This window comes from Lytechinus pictus, chromosome 1, assembly GCF_037042905.1.
Source record: "Lytechinus pictus isolate F3 Inbred chromosome 1, Lp3.0, whole genome shotgun sequence".
NCBI classification, from domain to species: Eukaryota; Metazoa; Echinodermata; class Echinoidea; order Temnopleuroida; family Toxopneustidae; genus Lytechinus; species Lytechinus pictus.
The window spans coordinates 2,546,156-2,566,888 of record NC_087245.1 but is presented as its reverse complement, the minus strand read 5'-3'; the positions used below and the strand labels follow the sequence as shown (position 1 = coordinate 2,566,888).

The 20,733-nt window shown below is 35.5% G+C and overlaps 2 protein-coding genes across 2 annotated transcripts in view; one reads left to right on the top strand and one right to left on the bottom strand.

Moving 5' to 3' along the window:
• LOC129254149 (uncharacterized) overlaps positions 1 to 8,024 on the bottom strand; it is a 31,108-nt gene extending 23,084 nt beyond the window's left edge. The window contains exon 1 of the mRNA XM_064105569.1: positions 7,927 to 8,024. The gene's annotated coding sequence lies outside the window, so the exon portion shown is untranslated. The remainder of the gene's footprint in view (positions 1 to 7,926) is intronic.
• LOC129269714 (probable G-protein coupled receptor No18) lies at positions 661 to 15,962 on the top strand. Its single transcript, XM_054907504.2, has 4 exons — positions 661 to 908; positions 9,577 to 9,790; positions 11,031 to 11,697; positions 12,104 to 15,962. Exons 1-4 carry the CDS (start codon positions 826 to 828, stop codon positions 12,370 to 12,372), a joined length of 1,233 nt encoding a protein of 410 aa, XP_054763479.2. The 5' UTR covers positions 661 to 825; the 3' UTR covers positions 12,373 to 15,962.
• The last annotated feature ends 4,771 nt before the right edge of the window (positions 15,963 to 20,733 follow it).

Here is a 20,733-nt window from a genome sequence, read left to right as displayed (position 1 = left end):
AGCGAGTTTCGTGTAACATTTGTATCGATATTTAATTTGGTTTGAGGTTCTTCAAGTATATCATGTAGTATGTAAGACAATAGTGGCAGTGATTTGATGTCATGCGACACTCAGTTAAAAAAACAAACTACTTCCTAAAACCAGCACACTCAACTTTCTTATTTTATTATTGTGTATTTATCTGCATTTTGTGATTAAAGCCAATATATTGTGCGCTATATTCATATATTATAAAATAGTGTGAAAAATTATACTGTACATGTACAACATCTTTATCAACTCTTTTTTATTTAAATGTTATGAAAGAAATGGGTAAAGAAAATACTATATATATATATATATATATGTATATATATATATATAATATATATATATATGTATACATATATGTATATACATATATACATATATATATGTATATATATTGTATATATATATATATATACGTTCTTTTTTTATTACTCGGATATAAATTTTGTAATTTTCACCTTCCCGTTTTTATTGAAACTTCTAAAAGGACCGACTAGAATTATTTAATTTGAATGAGTGTGTTACTTTAGCTTATTGAATGTCAGCCAAAAAATAAAACCATTGTGTGAACGCGCTAATATTGAAAGGTTATTGATCGCGGAGGAGTAGAAAGTATGGGGTATAACTTTCATTTTACTGGTTGGACTAGTCACATACGCATCGATAAACATCGCGGTAATTTGCGTGGTATAGTTAAAGAATTGTATATGTAATTATGAACTGGACGCTGTTTATCAGGTCAAAAATCATCCTAAGTTCTCAAAAGGGGAATAATTTGGGATAATTAATTCCTGCATGGAAAGGATATCAGAAAACATCATGACCATGTATAATCAGTCTTCTAACAGTGCAGCCAATGTCGCCCTGGAATCGCTAAGGTAAGGATGTTATTTCTAAATTGTCGATGGAATTTCATATTTTGATATAGCAGGTCATCGTTGATAGGAAAAGGGGGTGTGAAAATTAGATAGTCTTTTGGACATGTTAATGGCTCTATCCGAAATTCAGAGAGAATATTGATATTTTTGGAGAGACATTTACATATTACTTTCATCTGCAAAGCACATCTTACCTGTAATTAGCTATCAGTGACTGGTCTCTTTTTTTTTCCACCGGATCATCTCCGTACTTTATATCTAACAAAAGTTTCAAAGAACAAAGACAAGGGCTTCGCAGGCCGATAAATTATGGTAAATAAAATTTCGACGAAATACAAGACAAGAATCATCTGGTCTCCATGTGATGTGACCCTGACTTGTTAATGATTACTCTCCCAAACTATAACACCTTCTTGATTTCACAAGCAAGGGAAATATTCTAATATCATTTGAACTAAATAATTTATGCTTTCCACAATTACGCTGTCTGGTATGATATCTGAAATTTCCCCTTTTTTGCGTTTTAAATATTTCGGATTGGGGAAATAGATATAGACACCCCCCCAAAAAAAAAGAGAGAACAAAAATGAACATATTCATTCATGTATTAGTCATATTCGTGCATTCAAATAAGTTGAGTTGAACTTTTTTATCGGTCTAGGCATAATAATAATTTTGATATTCTATTTTTGGCTGAGAAGGAGGAAGACGATTCTCGTACGTTATAAAATGCGTTTGTCTTTTGTTTATATTGGCTCAAGATCATATAATGTTCATTCTTTTAATTATCATGATATGTTATACATGTATTTGGCCGAGCAAACCGGAGCACAGTCCATGTTTCGAAAAAGGAAACGACAGATCAAACGCAGCATACAGTCACCCCCGCAATCATCAATATTATCAAATGAACAAAATATAAATAATTATAATAATAATAATAATAATATAGGGTATTTATATTGCGCACATATCCACCTTGTTAGGTGCTCAAGGCGCTCCTATATTACCCGGCTAAGCTAGGCGTTCATAGCGCACACAGCTTTGATGAATTATGATGATGTTAGTAATTTAGATTGATAGATTTCCGTTCAAAAAATGATATAATCGAAGTAGGTGATGATGATGATGATGATGATTGTGGCGAGGATGATGGTGATGATGATGACGTTGATGATGATGATGATGTTTGTGGCATGTGATGCGGTGAACTACATTCTGACCCAAGAGGTGAAATACAAATGCATCATAAAAAGTTTTGGCAGGAAAGATGAAACAATTTGTCATCAATTCCGTCTTGATAAATACAGGTTAAACTATTATGATTATTTGAATAAAAACATGATACAAGACTTTGTAATAACTGTCAGACTTATAAAGCATGTTATGTTATTATCTCCTTTATATGCAAGACAAAGGGATCGACTTCATCATTCTCAAATTGAAAGTTATTGATCCGAACATAACTACGTTATTTGCTAAAGAACAACATTTTTCAGCCATTTTAGCTTTAATTTAATTTCATTCACTTCATTTATTTAATTTTCAACAAAATATAAATCAAATAAATACAATTATAACAAGTCACTGTCAACATCATAAGAAATATACCAGGGTCATTAAATCAACTTGAAAAAGACATGTTATAAGAAAGTTACATACAAAATAATCATGTGTAAAGGATTTGTGATTTATAATTTGTGAAAATGGAGGATCCCACTAAAAAGCAAATCTTGTATATAGTGGGCTCCTCAAAATATGACAAACGAGAAATAAATTTTTAAATATACAGCTTTTATAAAAGGCCGCAGTGGAAAATTTAACCAATTATATAATGTGTGCATGCATTTATATATGTGTACCTATATTTGAGGCTGGTTACTTATATATTTTGTATATATTCATATTCAGGTCTTCTTATTAGGCTGGTTACTTTTACATTATTTTATAGTTGTATGTTGCGTGATATGTATTGGGGATAGAGGGGTAAATAAGGCCGCCTTTTTTATAATTCCAATTATATATATCTTTTTAATGTAGAGCAGTAGAAACATGATTAGATGTCTATTACTTGTCTAGATCTAGAATAAATAGACTTACATTATCCATTAGACATGTTAGAACTAATCAGCCTAATTTGCATATTAATGAGCCATTAATATTTTCTGTCGGGTGGCCATATTTTCCCCACCTAAATGGGGCAAATGAGGCCTCCTGATCAAAACCGATTTTATGTTGCTGTTTTCGAAGTAAAAATAGTTTAGTTGGCTTAATACAATCACTAAACATTTACTAGTAACAATCATATTATTAACATTTAGTTTTTTACCAAAACACCCCATATTAGGATTAATTTATTAATCCTTTCCAATAATATGGGAAAAAGATTATCAGATTGTGTTTTCTACTATCACAGTTATATTATTGTGTATCTACGTGTTTTATTGGCAGTAGACACATACATAATAATAATGATAATGATAATAATAATAATAATAATGATAATAATAATAATAATAATAATCCGCTTTTATATAGCGCTAAATACATCGGAATGCTTTACGCTTATACAGATATATTATTACCCCAGTCATCGGATTCAATCAATCATTCCCTCACACAATGTGTGCACATCCTCCACTCCCTGAGGAGTATTCCAGTCAGTCGCCGGTGAGGCGCACACAGTACTGGACAAGCTACAACGACTTTCACATCCTACCGGGTACCCATATAGCATGGGTCGAGAATGGCAAAGTGTGGATTAACGCCTTGCCAAAGGACGCCAGACCGTGGCACTGGTATTCGAACAATACGAGACCCTCTGTTTACAAGGCGAGAGTCAGAACCACTACACCACGGCTCCTCCACAAGTGTGGCGGAGTATAATCAAGTGTGGTGATGTCTACACTGCATTTTTAAGTTTTAACAGATGTAACCATAGAGTTTTAATTGTGTATTAATCCAGGTGGCCTCATTTGCCCAATCAGACATGTTGAGTTCATACAGTTCTGGCATGCACAATAATACCTTACACAAGTAAGCTAAGATAAAAATTAATACACATTACTGGGTATGTACAGTACTCGCATCTCTAAAGTGGCAATGCTACTTTCAACCTGCTTGGTTTGTGCTCCTCCTGGCCATGTGCACTGCGCTGTGGTACTTTCTCTATGCTCAAGATCTATGCTAAAGAATTGTCTCAAATACTACCCAAACATGCAGTAATCTATTTGACCCTACCATTCTTGAGCAGTAAGCTAAAAACTAACAGGTGGCCTTATTTACCCCACACTCTAAAAATATTGGGTAAAAATGCTATATGAGGGTAATTATGTGTCCAACTAACATTGGGCATTTCTATTTATCCAGTGTGATGAAAGTTTTGCCCATTCTAAAGTAATTGATGCTTATATTTAAAGGGATGGTACAGGCTGGAGATATTTATATCTCAATAAATAGAGTAAAATTCACAAAGCAAAATGCTGAAAATTTGATCAAAATCGCCGAATAACAAATAAACGAAGTTATTGAATTTTAAAGATTTGCATTATTCCGGTGAAACAGTTCTAGGCATGTCTTTATGAATATTCATTAGGTGGGCTGATGATTTCACATTCCCACTTGTTCTTTTGTATTTTATTATATGAAATTAGGTTTATTCAAAAAAATTCTGCCAAGAACTAAAACAATTGGATTGATAAGTGATTATTGCATAAGTGATTACTGCTGCAACTTATTTCATCATACTGGAGACACATCATTTACACATGCATGAAAAATGAAACATTTATGATTTCATGTAATAACATAAAAAAGAGGAAAGTGGGGATGTGACATCATCAGCCCGACTAATGAATATTCATGACAATGTGCTTATAACTGTTTTCACAAAATATTGATAAACTTTAAAATTCAATAACTTCGTTATTTGTTATCCGATTTTGATGAAATTTTCAGCATTTTGCTCTGTGAATTTTACTCTATTTATTTAGATATAAATAGTTTCAGCCCGGACCATCCCTTTAACCTTACTGGACAATATGCTTCCCGCATTGGGTAAAATACTGTATATAATTGGTTGGAAACATAATTACTCTCGTGCTGGTTAAAATTTTACCCAATATTTTTACAGTGCACCCTCTCCTATATGTAAATAGAAGAAAAAAAATATTCATGTAGATAACACGATTTACTTCCTTCTTCTGTTGTATTCTTTATACCTCAGGCCTTTGATAAATCGAAGATAATTTATGGAGTACATTATTTATACAAGGAGCGCTTAATGCTTTCGAAAGACATCATTGAAACCAATTAACTAACACTTATGTCCATGAAGGGAAAATACAAGCACAAGTACTAACTGTCAAATCTAACAACCGATGGTTATTAAATTTAAAAAAGTAATTATTTTTAATATTACAATACGCCTTTAGGCGAATCTGTATCTCGCACATAGTGCAATTAAATAGCAGAATCGAATGACGAGCGAGAGCTATTCAGGGGAGGGTGGAATCCCACTCGCATAGCCTGGCGTAGATCATCAGAGATATCGATGGAATAGCGCCATCATCACTAAAACCAACCAACCAAGGCAACCAACCAACAAACAAACCAACCAAGGCAACCAACCAACAAACCAACCAACCAAGGCAACCAACCAACCAACCAACCAACCAACCAACCAAGGCAACCAACCAACCAACCAACAAACCAACCAACCAACCAACCAACCAATGCAACCAACCAACCAACCAACCAATGCAACCAACCAACCAACCAACCAACAAACCAACCAACCAACCAACCAACCAATGCAACCAACCAACCAACCAACCAACCAACAAACCAACCAACCAACCAACCAACCAATGCAACCAACCAACCAACCAATGCAACCAACCAACCAACCAACAAACCAACCAACCAACCAAGGCAAGCAACCACCCACCCACCCAATCAACCACCCACCCAATCAACCAACCAACCAACAGACCACAGTTTGTTGTATTTAGTGAACATGCAGATAACATGCAGATCAATCTGCAATTTAATAAACAATGGTTTGATAACCCGACTTGAGCATAAACATGTTACGTTGCACCTGATTTCATACCCCCCCCCCATTACAACATATTGTTCTAAAAACCCCGAGTAAATTATGAAGACTTCCTTTAAGGTCAAGTACACCAGTGGCGTAACAGGCGGAAGAAAAGAAAAGAAAACTAAGAAAAAACATAAAAAAGGGAAAACGGAAAGATAACGGGAAAAGGAAGGAAAAAAGAACAAGTGAGAAAGAACAATTCGCCCCGATATACAAATACATTAGCATGATTAGTCATGTTAGTAAGACAGGGAAATAAATTAAAGATGTTAAAAAGGCAAACAAAAGCGGGAAATAAATGCAGAATGGAATTAGCCAAAATCTAATTTGGAAATTAAAGAATAGGGACAAGATAACGTACACCACCGGGCTGCCGAGGATTGAGATAACGAGCGGGAAGAAAAATGGATGGTATATAGCATAATGTCGTATGAAAGTCTATCATAAACTTGCTAAATCTCCAAAGGCTCTGTCCAAGAGTCAAGACCCCGTGCAGTGGGGGCTCTTCATCTGTAACCTTTAATGGGTTCTATAACGAGCCCCTTTATGGACCCTTCCTGCATTAAGCTTTACGTTGAAGCACTGGCGTATCGGGGGGTGGTTCCACAGCCAAGGGGAAATAAAAGAAAATAAAGGAGGCAGCGAAATGAGATGAATGAAAAAAAATATATGACATGATATTTGCTATAATGATGTAAAAATCTATCACATAATTAGAATTTCATTTTAACAGGCCATTTTTTTTCTGGCTCGCTTCGCTCGCTGGCGACTTTTTACAAATTTTCACATATTTGCTATGGTGTGCCCCTCACAATATTCGGATGATTACGATACACAACTGCATTGAATTTATGTGTTGTGTTAAAGCTATATAAATATACACGCAATTTGATTAAAATAAGTGGCCATCTGTAAGGTTCAAAATGGCTTTGATATCAAGAGGTTCCGGGGCTCTGCCCTGGACCTCACCCATAAAGCACTGTTATATGGATGAGTTTGGACCATGGCCCCCAAAAGTTCTACAACCAAACAAAAAAAATGAGGAAAGAAAGGAAAGTGTATTATATTTTTCTGAATATCACGTTAAAATCTATCTTCATGTTAGATTCTCATGAAAAGGTGATTTTTTTATTTCGCTCGCTTCGCTCGCTCGGGACCTATATTAAGCTACATTTTGCCAGAAGCGCCATACTCGGCCCCCTCGAGCATATAGAGCTTCGCCCTGATGCTCAATCATAACAAAAATCCTGTTCACCGTGGCGTACAAAAAAAGAGAGAAAAAAAGGAAAGAGAGGAGGGTGAAATATGATATCATCTTTTTAACATTATGTCAAAATCTATCATAAAATTGGATTTTTGCAATAAAAATGTCAATTTTTATTGCTCGCTCGCTTCGCTCGCTCGTTTTTATATATATATAGGCCTATATCGCCCCCTCAAAATTTTTGCCTTATGACGCCATTGCCTGTTCCACCATATGACCGGGAAATTTTTGGCTCTTGCCCCCCCCCCCCCCCCTGGCCACCGACCCCTGTTACGCCGCTGAAGTACACTACATAAATCATGCATTATGTTGCCTTAGTTCATCTTTTGGTCAAAGAAACTACAATTTACCTAAATGTCTGAGTATGCATCTTCAACAACGGTGTCTTGTTTATACCTCTTTATTATGTAAATTACAAGCTCATGTCCGAAGGCGCCTCGTTCATGTCGCTTTACACGACTACGTACGACTTCACACTTTCATTACATAACATTCACGTATACACGTAATGTAATCTCCTTACTTGAACAACTCATCCATGCCATAAATTTGACTCATCATTTACTTACTATAACGTTTATTTTTCATCATGCCATTCTGCTTAAAATACAGTACAGGTGATTAATTTGAAAGTAATAAATAATTCTACTTACGTCATTGGGCTTGTATCACGAAAATAAGACAAAATATAGGACGACTCTTGGAAACACTTTTCCCACGACGAGACATATTAGCAACACGCCCCCAACATGCCCAATTAACGGTCAAATCCAAATTTAAGTCATTACCCGATGTACATGAGAAAACAAAACAAAAAATCATTAATACAGATGAAGCAATTATAAAAACTTCATCCTATACACGACATTGTTGTTGTTGATGATGATGATGATGATGATGATGATGAAGATGTTGATGGTGATGATGATGATAATGAGGAAGATGAAGATGATGATGGTGATGGTGATGATGATGATTATGACGGTGTTGTTGATGATGGTTATGATGATGATGGTGGTGATGGTGAGGATGATGTTGATGATTATGACGGTGTTGATGATGAAGATGATGATGATGGTGATGATGATGATGTTGGTGATGATGGTGATAGTGTTTGGCGGCTAGGTCTCTTCACTCCCTTTTCCATAATAAGCCAAGCTTGGAAAGAAGAAAAAAGGAAATCCAGCAATTAATATTCACATATCCGTAATGGCACATACCGTGTATACGATGCCGATTGGAAGATATCCAGATACCAGGAAATATTACAAGGGCGTATAGTACTACATATCAATCTATTTTGAACCTATTTATAAAACCAATAATGATTTATAATCGTGACATGACTGTTCAGTACAATCGCGTTATGTTACTATTGCTCAGCATAACCTTATTAATGTGACCATAGGTCCATGATGTGACGTATTTTTTTACATTTGATTTTACGATGAATTATTTCCATGCACTGCAAATCCGCCGGTGTTAATTTAACACCAGCCTGGTATCTGTATCGTTCCACACCAGAGAGGTGTTGAAACAACACCGGTTTGGTGTAAGGCTAACACCAATTTGGCATTTAAGCAACACCGTGTTAAGTATTAAGCCATGGAGCTACTTCTGTGTTAGCTCCAGAGAGGTGTTGAAACAACACCGGTTTGGTGTAAGGCTAACACCAATTTGGCATTTAAGCAACACCAAGTTAAGTATTAAGCCATGGAGATACTTCTGTGTTAGCTCCAGAGAGGTGTTGAAACAACACCGGTTTGGTGTAAGGCTAACACCAATTTGGCATTTAAGCGACACCAAGTTAAGTATTAAGCCATGGAGCTACTTCTGTGTTAGCTCCATGGTTAAACCAATATCGGTTTGATTCTTAACTGTTTCAACGCTTCTCTGGTGTAGACAGGTATATATATACCAAGCTGGTGTTAAATTAACACCGGCGTTTTTGTAGTGTGAAAACACGAAATTACTGCCCTTAAACGGCAAAATATAATCCAAAAAATCATTGTATGTGTGTGGGCCGGGGATATGGGCGGATCTGCACCAATATTCAACAACATTGGTGCAGATATGCGGGACGACAAAGCATCCAATCAAATATTTCCATTCTGAATTTGTTTTTTCATAAGATTTTTTTTTTGTGGGGGTGGTGCACATGTGTAAAGAAATTTTGTTTCTTGCCTAACCCACATTTAATTCCTTTACTATTTGTAATTTACATAAGCATAAGTGATATCGAACAAAATGCATTTTGGCAGCAACCCAATTTTCCTTCTAATGTTTTTTTTTTCAATCACCAGTCTCTTCATCATCATGCCTGGTTCCATTCTGGCGAGTGGTATGGCCACGTTTGTCATTCTCAACACACGTAGTCTACGGAAACACGCTCACAATCTTCTCATTCTTTCTCTGAATATTGCGGACCTAGGAGTAGCCCTCTTCACCATGCCATGCGCGATGATATCTGTATTTGATGGTGGAAAATATCTCACGAGAAATACCAACGCATGCAAGGTATGTAGGCCTACATGAGCACTAGTCTACAAATGTAGACCCACATCTGCAGTGTGTGTATCACAGCTGATTCAACGAGTCTGCATAGCAGACTAGGTCTACTAAGGCTGCAGAAATGGCTCGCTTCGCTCGCCCTTTCAGGCTGGTTTGCTTCGCAAACCAGCAGATCCCACCTCACGAGCCATTCACGAGCCATTCAGAGTCTGCATAGCAGACTTCATGAGCACCATGTGAAAATCTAACGAATAAAATGGGACATACAGGATTTGTGTCTTGCTCTCAAGTTACATTCCCTGATTAAATAAAGAAACTACTAGAAAGTGAATATGTTTATTTGGGAAAACAGACAAGACACCTAGCTATTATGCGAATGAACCATACTTCCTGAAACATACATAAGAACATATCAAGCCATATTGATCTATACTCTCTCTCTCTGATGTAAATTAACCTAAAGTTCCTTCATCCCATTCATATGCTGCATTTCCAAGGGTAATTATCCAATGTAACTTTGAATAAAACCATACATTTCTTTTCTGACAACTGGTTCGCGTGAAGTGATAGAAATGAGAGAATCAGAATGGTAATATTTTCAAAGAAATCGGACAAGGAATGAGAATGTCTTTTTGAAAAAAAATGGATCACAGCGATAATGTTAATTTGGTCTAACGATTTGGTAAATAGATTGCGACAAGACTAGAAAAATCTCTCATCTCCCGTGTAGGGCCGACATAATTATCAGGAATTTGGTGTGTTCTCATCTTAGTATATCTTCATAAGACCATAATGTAAACGAAAAAATAATTATTATGAGAAAATATTTTGAAAAAAATGTAATTTCGTGATCATAATTATGTATTGGAACAAATAGAGAGGGGTCTATAGAGAAGTAATCCCTTTCTTACATCGTAATAAATTCTCTTATGCCATTTCAACTCCCGATAGTCATTACCACTTTCGTAATTTTCTAATTATTCGTCAGAATTAGTGGAACTTTCATCTACTTGTGTGTGTCTCTAATTTTGTATTTCTCTGTAAGTTTTAATTCAATTCATACAGTGCGCGAACACTTTTTTGCGGGAGTGGGGGGGGGGGGGGTCAACAGTTGCGTAATGATCTTACCATAGTTAATCCCCATAAACTTTGGCTAAAACTCATATAGGCTTGTTGAAATAGATTAGTTGATCTACTTATTTCATTTCACCCATTTGAATTCAGTTACTGTCTTGTCTTGTTTCAGGTAAACGGTTTCCTTGCTGTGTTGTTCACATTCGCTATCCCATCACTCATCCTCACCATCACATTAGAACGATTCCTGGTCGTCAATCTCTCTCAAAGATTCCCGCCAAACAGAAGACGCGTTTACATATTCATCGCGATATCATGGGGGACATCATTGATCTCGGCAATCCTACCACTGACCGGTTGGATATCATCTTACACCTATATCCCAACAACCAGACACTGTTCCCCACCTTGGCTTGACCCCGTCTTCTACGTCGCTGGGATAAGCTTACTCGTAGTTGAAATCCCTTTACTGCTGCTCCTCTATGCCGCCATAATCTACAATCTCAAGAAAACTGGTACCAAACTGAAAAAGACAGGACTGGGGGATAAATCCTGTAAAGAGTGTTCCGCCACAGGTGATGAAACCACTTCGCCTCCACCTTCAGTCTCACGTCCGCTCGAGGATGATCCTAAGGTTGAATCAGAGACTGTTCATGGAATTCCAAATGTTACCTCTTCAACCGAGGGTACAGTTGTATCCTCAAGTGGAGTAGAGTCTAAGACAACGAGAGGAAAGATACGAGCAAATTTGAAGACTAAAGGGAGGCGACTTTTTAAGCAGAAAAGTTTTGGAGCGAGGAAAAGGCAATGGTCTGCACAGAGAAGGGTTGCTACGATTGGTGAGTTCTTATTGTAGTTGCCTCTGTGGCAGATTTTCTCAGATATCGTCACCTTAATGAAATGGAAAATGTGGACCACTTTTCACTTTTGTTAGAAATGACATATGGGCTCTCATCGGTCATGCTAGAGGCTGGGAGAAACGAAACAATATTACCATATTCTATTTCTCATCAATAGTCGTACCAGTCGTACCTCGATCCGGATGTACATGGTTTGTTCCAATCTTAGAATTAATCTACAGAACATTTGAGCCCATTTGAGTAACTTGATAAAGTCTTGATATTTGCCTCATCAATTTGAAACTGTTATAGACCTGTGTATCATTGTCATGCATATAGAAATCAAAATTATTTGATAAGATTCACACTCTATATTCACCTCAAAGAATCCATCTTTATTTTGCAGGTGCTGTGTTAGTGATCACAACAATCATCTGCTGGATACCATACCTTCTTGTCCATCTGGATATCATACCACTGCCCGACAATCACTGGTTTGGTGTGATGACTATGTGGTTTGCCTTCACAAACGTTTTACTCGACCCAGCCATTTATACCTTTATGAACCGACAGGCACGAGCTGAACTCCAGAGGTACTTCAAGAACTTGAAGATTTCGTGTCAGTTGAAACCATGTCGAGTGCAGCTGCAACATTGTATCAGAGGGGAAGATTGAAAGACGTTTTCCTTTTAAATGCTACTGGATGTCGGACTGGATGTTTTGGGCGGACGATATCTGACTTGACTGAATTTAGAAGAAGGAACAGTTAAGACTGGTGTATACAGATTTTTATGTCGCACGTCGTGGTTTCTGGGACGATTCCGTAAAATGTTAATTGAACAAAACATGTATATCAATATTGTAGTAGGTCCATGATCAATTATAAGTGCCTTCTTTATTCGCGTGGCTGTTGCCGGCCGACCGGATAAGGGGCTGTTGACGTCAATCTAGTCTATTTCTAGAATTCTTCTGATGATGGAGCATGGAAATTTCAATATCCCTGATCCTATTTTTAGGTCCAATCTAGATATGAGTAGAGAAGAATCAATGTCGAACAAATAACAAACAGGCCTCATGGCCATGCATGAAGAATCAACTAAAACTGAAAAAGTATACTTCATTTTAAAGTTCGGCATTGTTTTATGCGGGAGGCGATTATTTTTTTTTTCTTTTAATGCCATAGATAATCTGTTTTGAAGACTTCACACTAGAAAGACATGTATTTGTTCAAAGTCTCACATCAATTTCAAACAAAAAGAGAGTAATTTGGGAAATAATTTCTTGCCCTTGCTGTGATTCGAAGCCAGACCCTCGTCATTGTAAGCGCAGGGTTCTCCCACAGTACCACATTGCTTTAGTCGTTGCAAGCTTGACGAATCGGGTTTATGATAATTAACAAGGTAAATATTACGAGGAGTAGTCATCAACGGACCAAAAGAAAATGTCCGATTAAGTGAGTCGGACCAGTCGTATGCACATCATGGTCTGAATTGATAAGTAGTGGGCTTGTGTCATCAAACCTGACCATTCGAGAAAAAGGCACCCTAAATTCTAAAAGAGCGAGTCCAGTTTACCCGATGAAAATTATAGCAAAGTTATCGAATGGTCGGGTAAACTGGATCCGATGTTTCGAGAATTTATGGAGCCCTTTTCTCGAATGGTCGGATTTATTGTGTCTTTTATTGTGTAAGATCAAAACAACGAATCAAAATTAAAAGCTTCATATTTCAAAATTAGAATAAGAAAAAAAAGTTCGATCAAGCATATTCGCAATATACTTGCATAATATTAAACACTTCTATAAGTCACATAGAAATGTTTCACTGAAAAGATTTCAATATTTTCGTATTATTTTGAGCCTGAAATACCTCATTGAATGTAATTATATATTCGAAAATATAATTATTATATTGGGGATTCGAAATTCATCAGAGTCAATAAATGAAATACTAAAACAAGAGTGTCGCTAAGGCGAGAACATAATACGCCCGTCTGTAACGCGGAAAATGGAGTTACTGGTCAAGCAAGAAAAGTGGAAGATGGCGACTTCACCTTTGACCTTGTGACCTCAAAATCAAAAGAATTGCTAGGATCTATGCTAGTATCATACACACCAAATTATATGAGCCTAGGTTAAGTTCAACAAGGACTTTAGAAGGGTAAGATGAAAACATGTTACTGTGACCTTGACCTTTGACCTTTTGACCTCAAAATCAGAAGGCCGGGGATCCATGCTAGTATCATGCACACCAAATTATATGAGCCTAGATTAGGTTCAACTGAAGTAATCGCGTTTACAAGGACTTCAGAAGGGTAAGATGAAAACATGTAACTCTGACCTTGACCTTTGACCTCAAAATCAGAAGGCTTCCTGGATTTATGCTAGTATCATGAACACCAAATTATATGAGCCTAGGTCAAGTTAAACTGAAGTTATCGCGTTTACAAGGACTGCAGAAGGGTAAGATGAAAATAATGTAACTGTGACCTTGACCTTTGACCTCAAAATCAATAGGCTTCTTGGGATTCATGCTAGTATCATACACAACAAATTATATGAGCCTAGATTAATTTAAACTAAAGTTATCGCGTTTACAAGGACTTCAGAAGGGTAAGATGAAAACATGTCAGTGTGACCTTGGCCTTTTGACCTCAAAATAAATAGGCTTCCTGGGATACATGCTAGTTACATACACAACAAATTATATGAGCCTAGATTAAGTAAAACTGAAGGACTGCAGAAGGGTAAGATGAAACATGTCAATCACTGTGACCTTGAACTTTGACCTTTTGACCTCAAAATCAATAGGCTTCCTTTGGATCCATGCTAGTATCATACACACCAAAGTACATGAGCCTAGAATAAGTCAAACTGAAGTTATCGCGTTTACAAGGAAAAGTTAACGGACGGACGGACACCAAGCGTGATACCATAATACGTCCCGTCTAGGACGGGCATACTAAAAATGATACAAGCTCAGAACGTTTTAAGAAAACTTCGGGATTGAAAGCCACGTATATTCCAAACATATAAAATAGTCTATACATTATGTAGTACACACTTAAGCTCCAATCCATCAATATAAAGAGTATCTTGCATGATAAATCAATGTCTAACGAAAATTTTAATAGGTATTTGTGTTTTATTTTCAACGGACGATAATTTCGTCGCAAACGTTCGCCGATTTTTTTTTCTCATTTAGCCGGTGTAGGAGTCATTTGAACTTTTAAATGTTATAACAATTTCTGTGAAAAGAAAGCTGTTTGCGACAATAAAATTTATTGAATAATTTTCTTGTGTATGAGTGGCAAATGATTGCAAAAGTAGCAAATTTGAGACTTCGCCGAGGTGCGTAAAAGGTATCACAATGTTCGTAACACGTAACAGGTTTTAAAAAGTTCTTAAACATTTTTTTTTTAATTTGGAAACTGTAATGGGATGGTGTTGCTGAAGCGACCACAAATATCGACCCACAAATAACAAACCCTTGCGAAATCATTAATCTGCTCCGCTTGAAGGCACTCGCCACTCAGTAAATCTATATCCCTCCTTTTCTCTTTGCCCAATAGCACAGTGAGAGGGCACCCTTTCAGTGTTACTAGGCATACATATCAAACATGCCAATAGAACTGAAATACACATGGATGTGATTACGGATTAAGCAATGTTTCATTTTGAAATACAAGACCGCTTGAACAATTAGTTGAATTGAATCAATATGAAAAATGAAATGATTAACACAACGCTGAAAATTTCATCAAGATCGAAAAGAAAGTTACGGCATGTTAAAAAAAAAAAACACCTAATTTTCACAAAACATTAATTCCATATTCATATCAAAGTCATGTATGCGAAAAAGAGAACAAATAACGGTGCACATACATATTAAATTCATAATAAGAAATGTTTAATGTTTTCATAAATTTAGTAATAAAGAAGCTTTTGATTGAAACGTAATGATTCATAATAAGGGATATTCCACAGGTCCAATCCGGAGCCAAAACATGATTGTACATTAAGAAATACAAGACAGCTACAATGAAGTTACAACTATATGTACTATCTCGACAAGATACATTCTGTGACACCTAGTAATAAAGAAAAAAGAAAACAAATTGTTTTTCTTCGGCAAAAACATGAAAAGCATAGTCAGTGTGGCATATCCTGTTGTGTTACACTTTTCAGACATTGACCTATATCTATAACCCTTTCTCCTAACAATATTGGTCCATATGCTTCAGTAAGAACAATGACAACCCATTCCAAAAAAAAATGTTGAGAAAAAAGTTACAAGTGCAATTAATATGTCATAAAATGAGATGACATAAGTTGTAAGCGAAAAAGATTAACAAAACAAGAATAAAAAAAATGGCTGGAATAATAGCTGCAACCATTTGTGAATCTCATCACCAGGTTAAAAGTAATTATTTTGATACATGTATAATCAACATCATTCCAAACCTTATACATTCACATATTAGCTTAGCTTACAGCCTTATTCAGCCATTTTCAAATTCTGACAACGTGTTATAATAATCATAATAGTCTGATTATTTGCATATCTAAGCACTTACAGATGAATTACATGCCGTTTGCGATCAAAACCATGGACATACAGGTCCATGTCAAAACTAAGTTTTTATTGTATGGCTTCTGATTGGTGGACATCATCTTGTTTGAAGTTGCGATTGATTACACGTAATAGCTGTTTATCATATCCCACACGGTCTCCAGGGCCCTCGGAACGATTTTTTGACTGGGGTGGTGATGCAAAGTTTCACTACAAAATACAAGTCATTTTGCTAACATTTCTCCATTTGTTAACACCTACATGAATTCCAAGGGGTGCTGCCTATGGAGAATAATACCCCAGCACCCCCGCTTCCCAGGACCACGAGTCAGCGTCACACAGATACACACCGTGATCAGGTTATCCCCTGCTTTTACCCAGACTTCCTATAGCTTCTTTGTGATGGATGCAATGACTTAAAAATGCCCGTGAAGGGCATGTGTAATAAACTTGGAAGTTTGTTTAATTCCATCTCATTTTCATTGGTCTTTCGTTGGCCATTTCTTTGGCCATTTTGTGACAACAACTTATCATCATCTATCATCAAACATCGTGAAGCAAAATACGGGTGTTCCACAGGGACCACTCTTATTTTTGATATATATTAATGATATTTTGAACAATTCAAAAAAATTATCCCACTTCTTATTTGCAGATGACACAACACATTTATTTTCTCATTCTGATCTAAATCGTACAATAGACACATTCAACCACGAACTCCCAAAACTTGTTAACTGGTTTCAATTAAATAAACTTGTTCTTAACATCAACAAAACAAATTTCATTGTATTTCACTCCAAAAATAAGAAGATCACTTCTTGCCCTAATATCAACATTAATAATACAATCATAGAAAGGAAAGACCATGTCAAGTTTTTGGGCATTACCTTCGATGAAACTTTGAATTGGAATAACCATGTTAATAATATATCGATTCTTGCATCTCGCATTGTTAGAATTCTTTATAAAATAAGAGACTTGCTCCCACAAAATGTTTTACTACTTTTATATAAATCATTTATTTTAATCATATTTGTCATATGGCAATATCGTTTGGGGAGCTGGGAACAAAACACACCTAGATTCGATATTATTACTCCAAAAGAAAGCTATTAGACTATGCACAAAATCTCATTATCTAGCACACACAAATCCTATATTAAAAAATCTCGGTCTTTTAAAAATTCACGATATTAATAAATTACAAATCGGAATATTCATGTATAAACTAACATAGAATATGCTACCCAATTATTTTCATACCATGTTTACACTAAATCGTGATATTCATTCCTATGACACAAGAAATTCTCTCAATTTTCATTTAGCAAATCCAATCACAACCACAGCACATAAGTCTATTCACCACACTGGTCCAGACATACATGACATATGGCATTCTTTACCAATGAATGTTAGAAACTCTTCTTTATTATCTTCATTCAAACAACAGTTAAAAAGGCAACTCCTTGACGCTTATTAATATGTACATAACTATTCTTTACATACTTACATAAATACATGCATGGTGGGGGGGGGGGGGGGGGCGGGTGGGTTGGGTTATTAGTTGTAAGTATCATATAAATGCAATATATCTTTATCATTGATGGAAGTTTTATCCGTTCAGTATTTCAAATGACTGTATTTTGTATTCTATCATTTACCGATTAATATATTTTTTGGGGTGACCCAACTTAAGAAGCATACTGCTTTCATGGGCATCCAATTTTCCTGATATATATATACATATAATGAACTGTTGTGTTTTTCTAAAAGTATGTGTATGATACGTCATATGTATAATGTCTCATTTTTATACTTTGTAATGTTTGTTTGTATATCTTGACTTTGTATATTTTTAATGGAAAATAAATGAAATCAATCAATCTATCACTTTGGATTCTGAAACCAATTGATGTGAGAGGCTATATCTTCTCTGTGATTTAACCAATCTCCGGCCAATCTCTTAATTATTGACATGTGCTTAGGAAAGATTATTGAAGCTAGCATGTGAAAGAACATTGTTCAGCTTGATTCAGTGGAATTTGTGCAGTGCCCTTGTAAAAATGGATCCCTTTCTTTTGGAACCTGGTTTATATACAGGAAATGCATTGTAAGAAACAATTTCATTATTCCTTATTACCAAGACATCGAAATGGAATAAGCAGGACAACAATCATAATTCACAAAAGTGATTACAAAAGCGAACTATATTATGATGAATAGTGTAATGATTTATTGAGGCCAATAATATCGGAAGAAATCAATTTCTTTATAAACTTACATTCCTCTCAGAAAGAACAAATTTATCTCGAATTTAATGATCGGTGATGCAATGTGTGACATTTAAAAAGGGGACCCGTTACTGCACATTAAAGCATATTTTGTTAAATTACACATTTGAAAATGTGCAGTAACAGGGTGTAGTTAAGATAAAATGAAATGCGAGTATGTGTATGGAGGAATGCGGTGAAGAGTGATTATTTTGAAATTTCAAAATCAGATACAAACTGGTATAAAGATCTATTGACATAAGATTTTGTGTTTTTCCCAGTCTGGCCCTTTTATGATGTGGTTTCAAGGAGAAATGGGGGGGGGGGAGCATTTTATTATTGGTCCTGTCATAAATTCAGATTTCCATTTTGTGTTAAAAGTGTTGGATGCAAGAAGGTACATCTGATGACTTGAATGGAAACATTAAAATCCTAAGCGCATTTCAGGTCCCTGACCCACTTAAAAAAACCCTCTTTGCAAAACTTTATTGTCCCACATAATATTATTCAACATGAAAACATGGATATTAAACATCCACACAAGATGTTGATTTCCAAGGGGCCTCAAACTCAGTTTTTAGCCTCGTCTGAAATGGTATGCCTCAATTACTTATTGGTATGGGGGGGGGGGTGGGAGGTCTGAAGGGATAGACCCTGATTGAAACTTTGATCAACACGGGGGTTTTCATAAAAGAATATTGCATATAAATCTTGCTGTTTGAAAGCACCTTCTGGATAAGTCATTGCAGTGAAGTGAACTCCAGTGAAGAGTTTGCTCAACAGACTATGGCCCGTATTCTGAACTTGAGTTTAAATTAAACCCTGGTTTAAAGTTGTGGTTATGAAAAGCCAATTGGGGCATAAATCCTTATCAAAACACATTCCATTTATTAACTAATGACACCCAAATTGTTCATAATTGTCTGGGAATGATAACTGAAGTATTCTTCATTATGAAAGCAAAAGGAAACAAAATAGTAAACATAAGAAATATACAATATAAACATAATTTTTGAAGTTTTGGCTCCCCGTAATTTTAGCAGAGAGTTAGACCGTGGTCTAACTTAAACCTGACTTCAGAATACGGACCCATGTATTTGGAAAAGAGAATACTAAAAGACAAGTAAATGAACAGTTAAATCTACATAAGTCAGCCTTCAATAAGCGTCAAGTATATTGATATTTCATACACATTCTGTGGACCCATATTACAAACAAAATACAAAACTCAAAGATTGTTTTCATGTTGGTCAGTTTAATTATATGCACAAGATTTTGTAATATATATTCATATATATATTCCCCTATTTACAAAAGATATACCTCATGTATACAGACATGTGTAGATTGATTTTTTATTTTTATTTTTTTACATAAGGCACAATCAAAAGATGAGCATGCACAGTTACACTAGTACTCTATTTATAACAATATGGAATGCCATAATTTAAGTTATACATCTTTCTAAAACAGACCACATTAATGCCATTATACATTAACCAAATGATTGTTAGATGCCTTTGATTTAAATTAAAAAAAGTCCACATACCATGCACTATTTATCAATAAATCAGCAAAACCTTACAATTCTAGATCTAGTAATTAATACAAAAAAATACATTCGTATTATGTTTATACTATGGTAAAATTAACCAAATGTTATCTGGGAATCAATTTTGTTTATATATCCTTCTTACCAAATTAATTACCATTTTAGTGGCAATAATTGTATTTGTAATAAATGGAGAATTCTAATGTTCACATGCCTGCATATATCTTACTCCAGATAATTATTATTCGGAAAGATCAAAATTAACATCGCATAACATATGTTAAAAAAAAATTATTTCAGATCATATTCATTTAAAAAATTTAAAAAATCATTCGTGATTTACAACTCACTTGCTCATTAATCATAATCATGATTCAGACCTCAGAATTTTGTTATGGAAAATTATTTTAGATAACTTGTGATGACAGGGCATAATACCGACATAGATTGATATCTCTTATCTACAACTTGGATGTCCCCCAAAATGTAAAATGAGCAAGATGATTTACTTAAACTGATAAAAACTCAATAACACACAGGCAAATTAACTCCATAGCAATGACAAATACACCTATTATATTGTCTCTCACAGAGTAAATCTATGATAATCTTTAAAAACAAAAAGTTTCAAAATTTG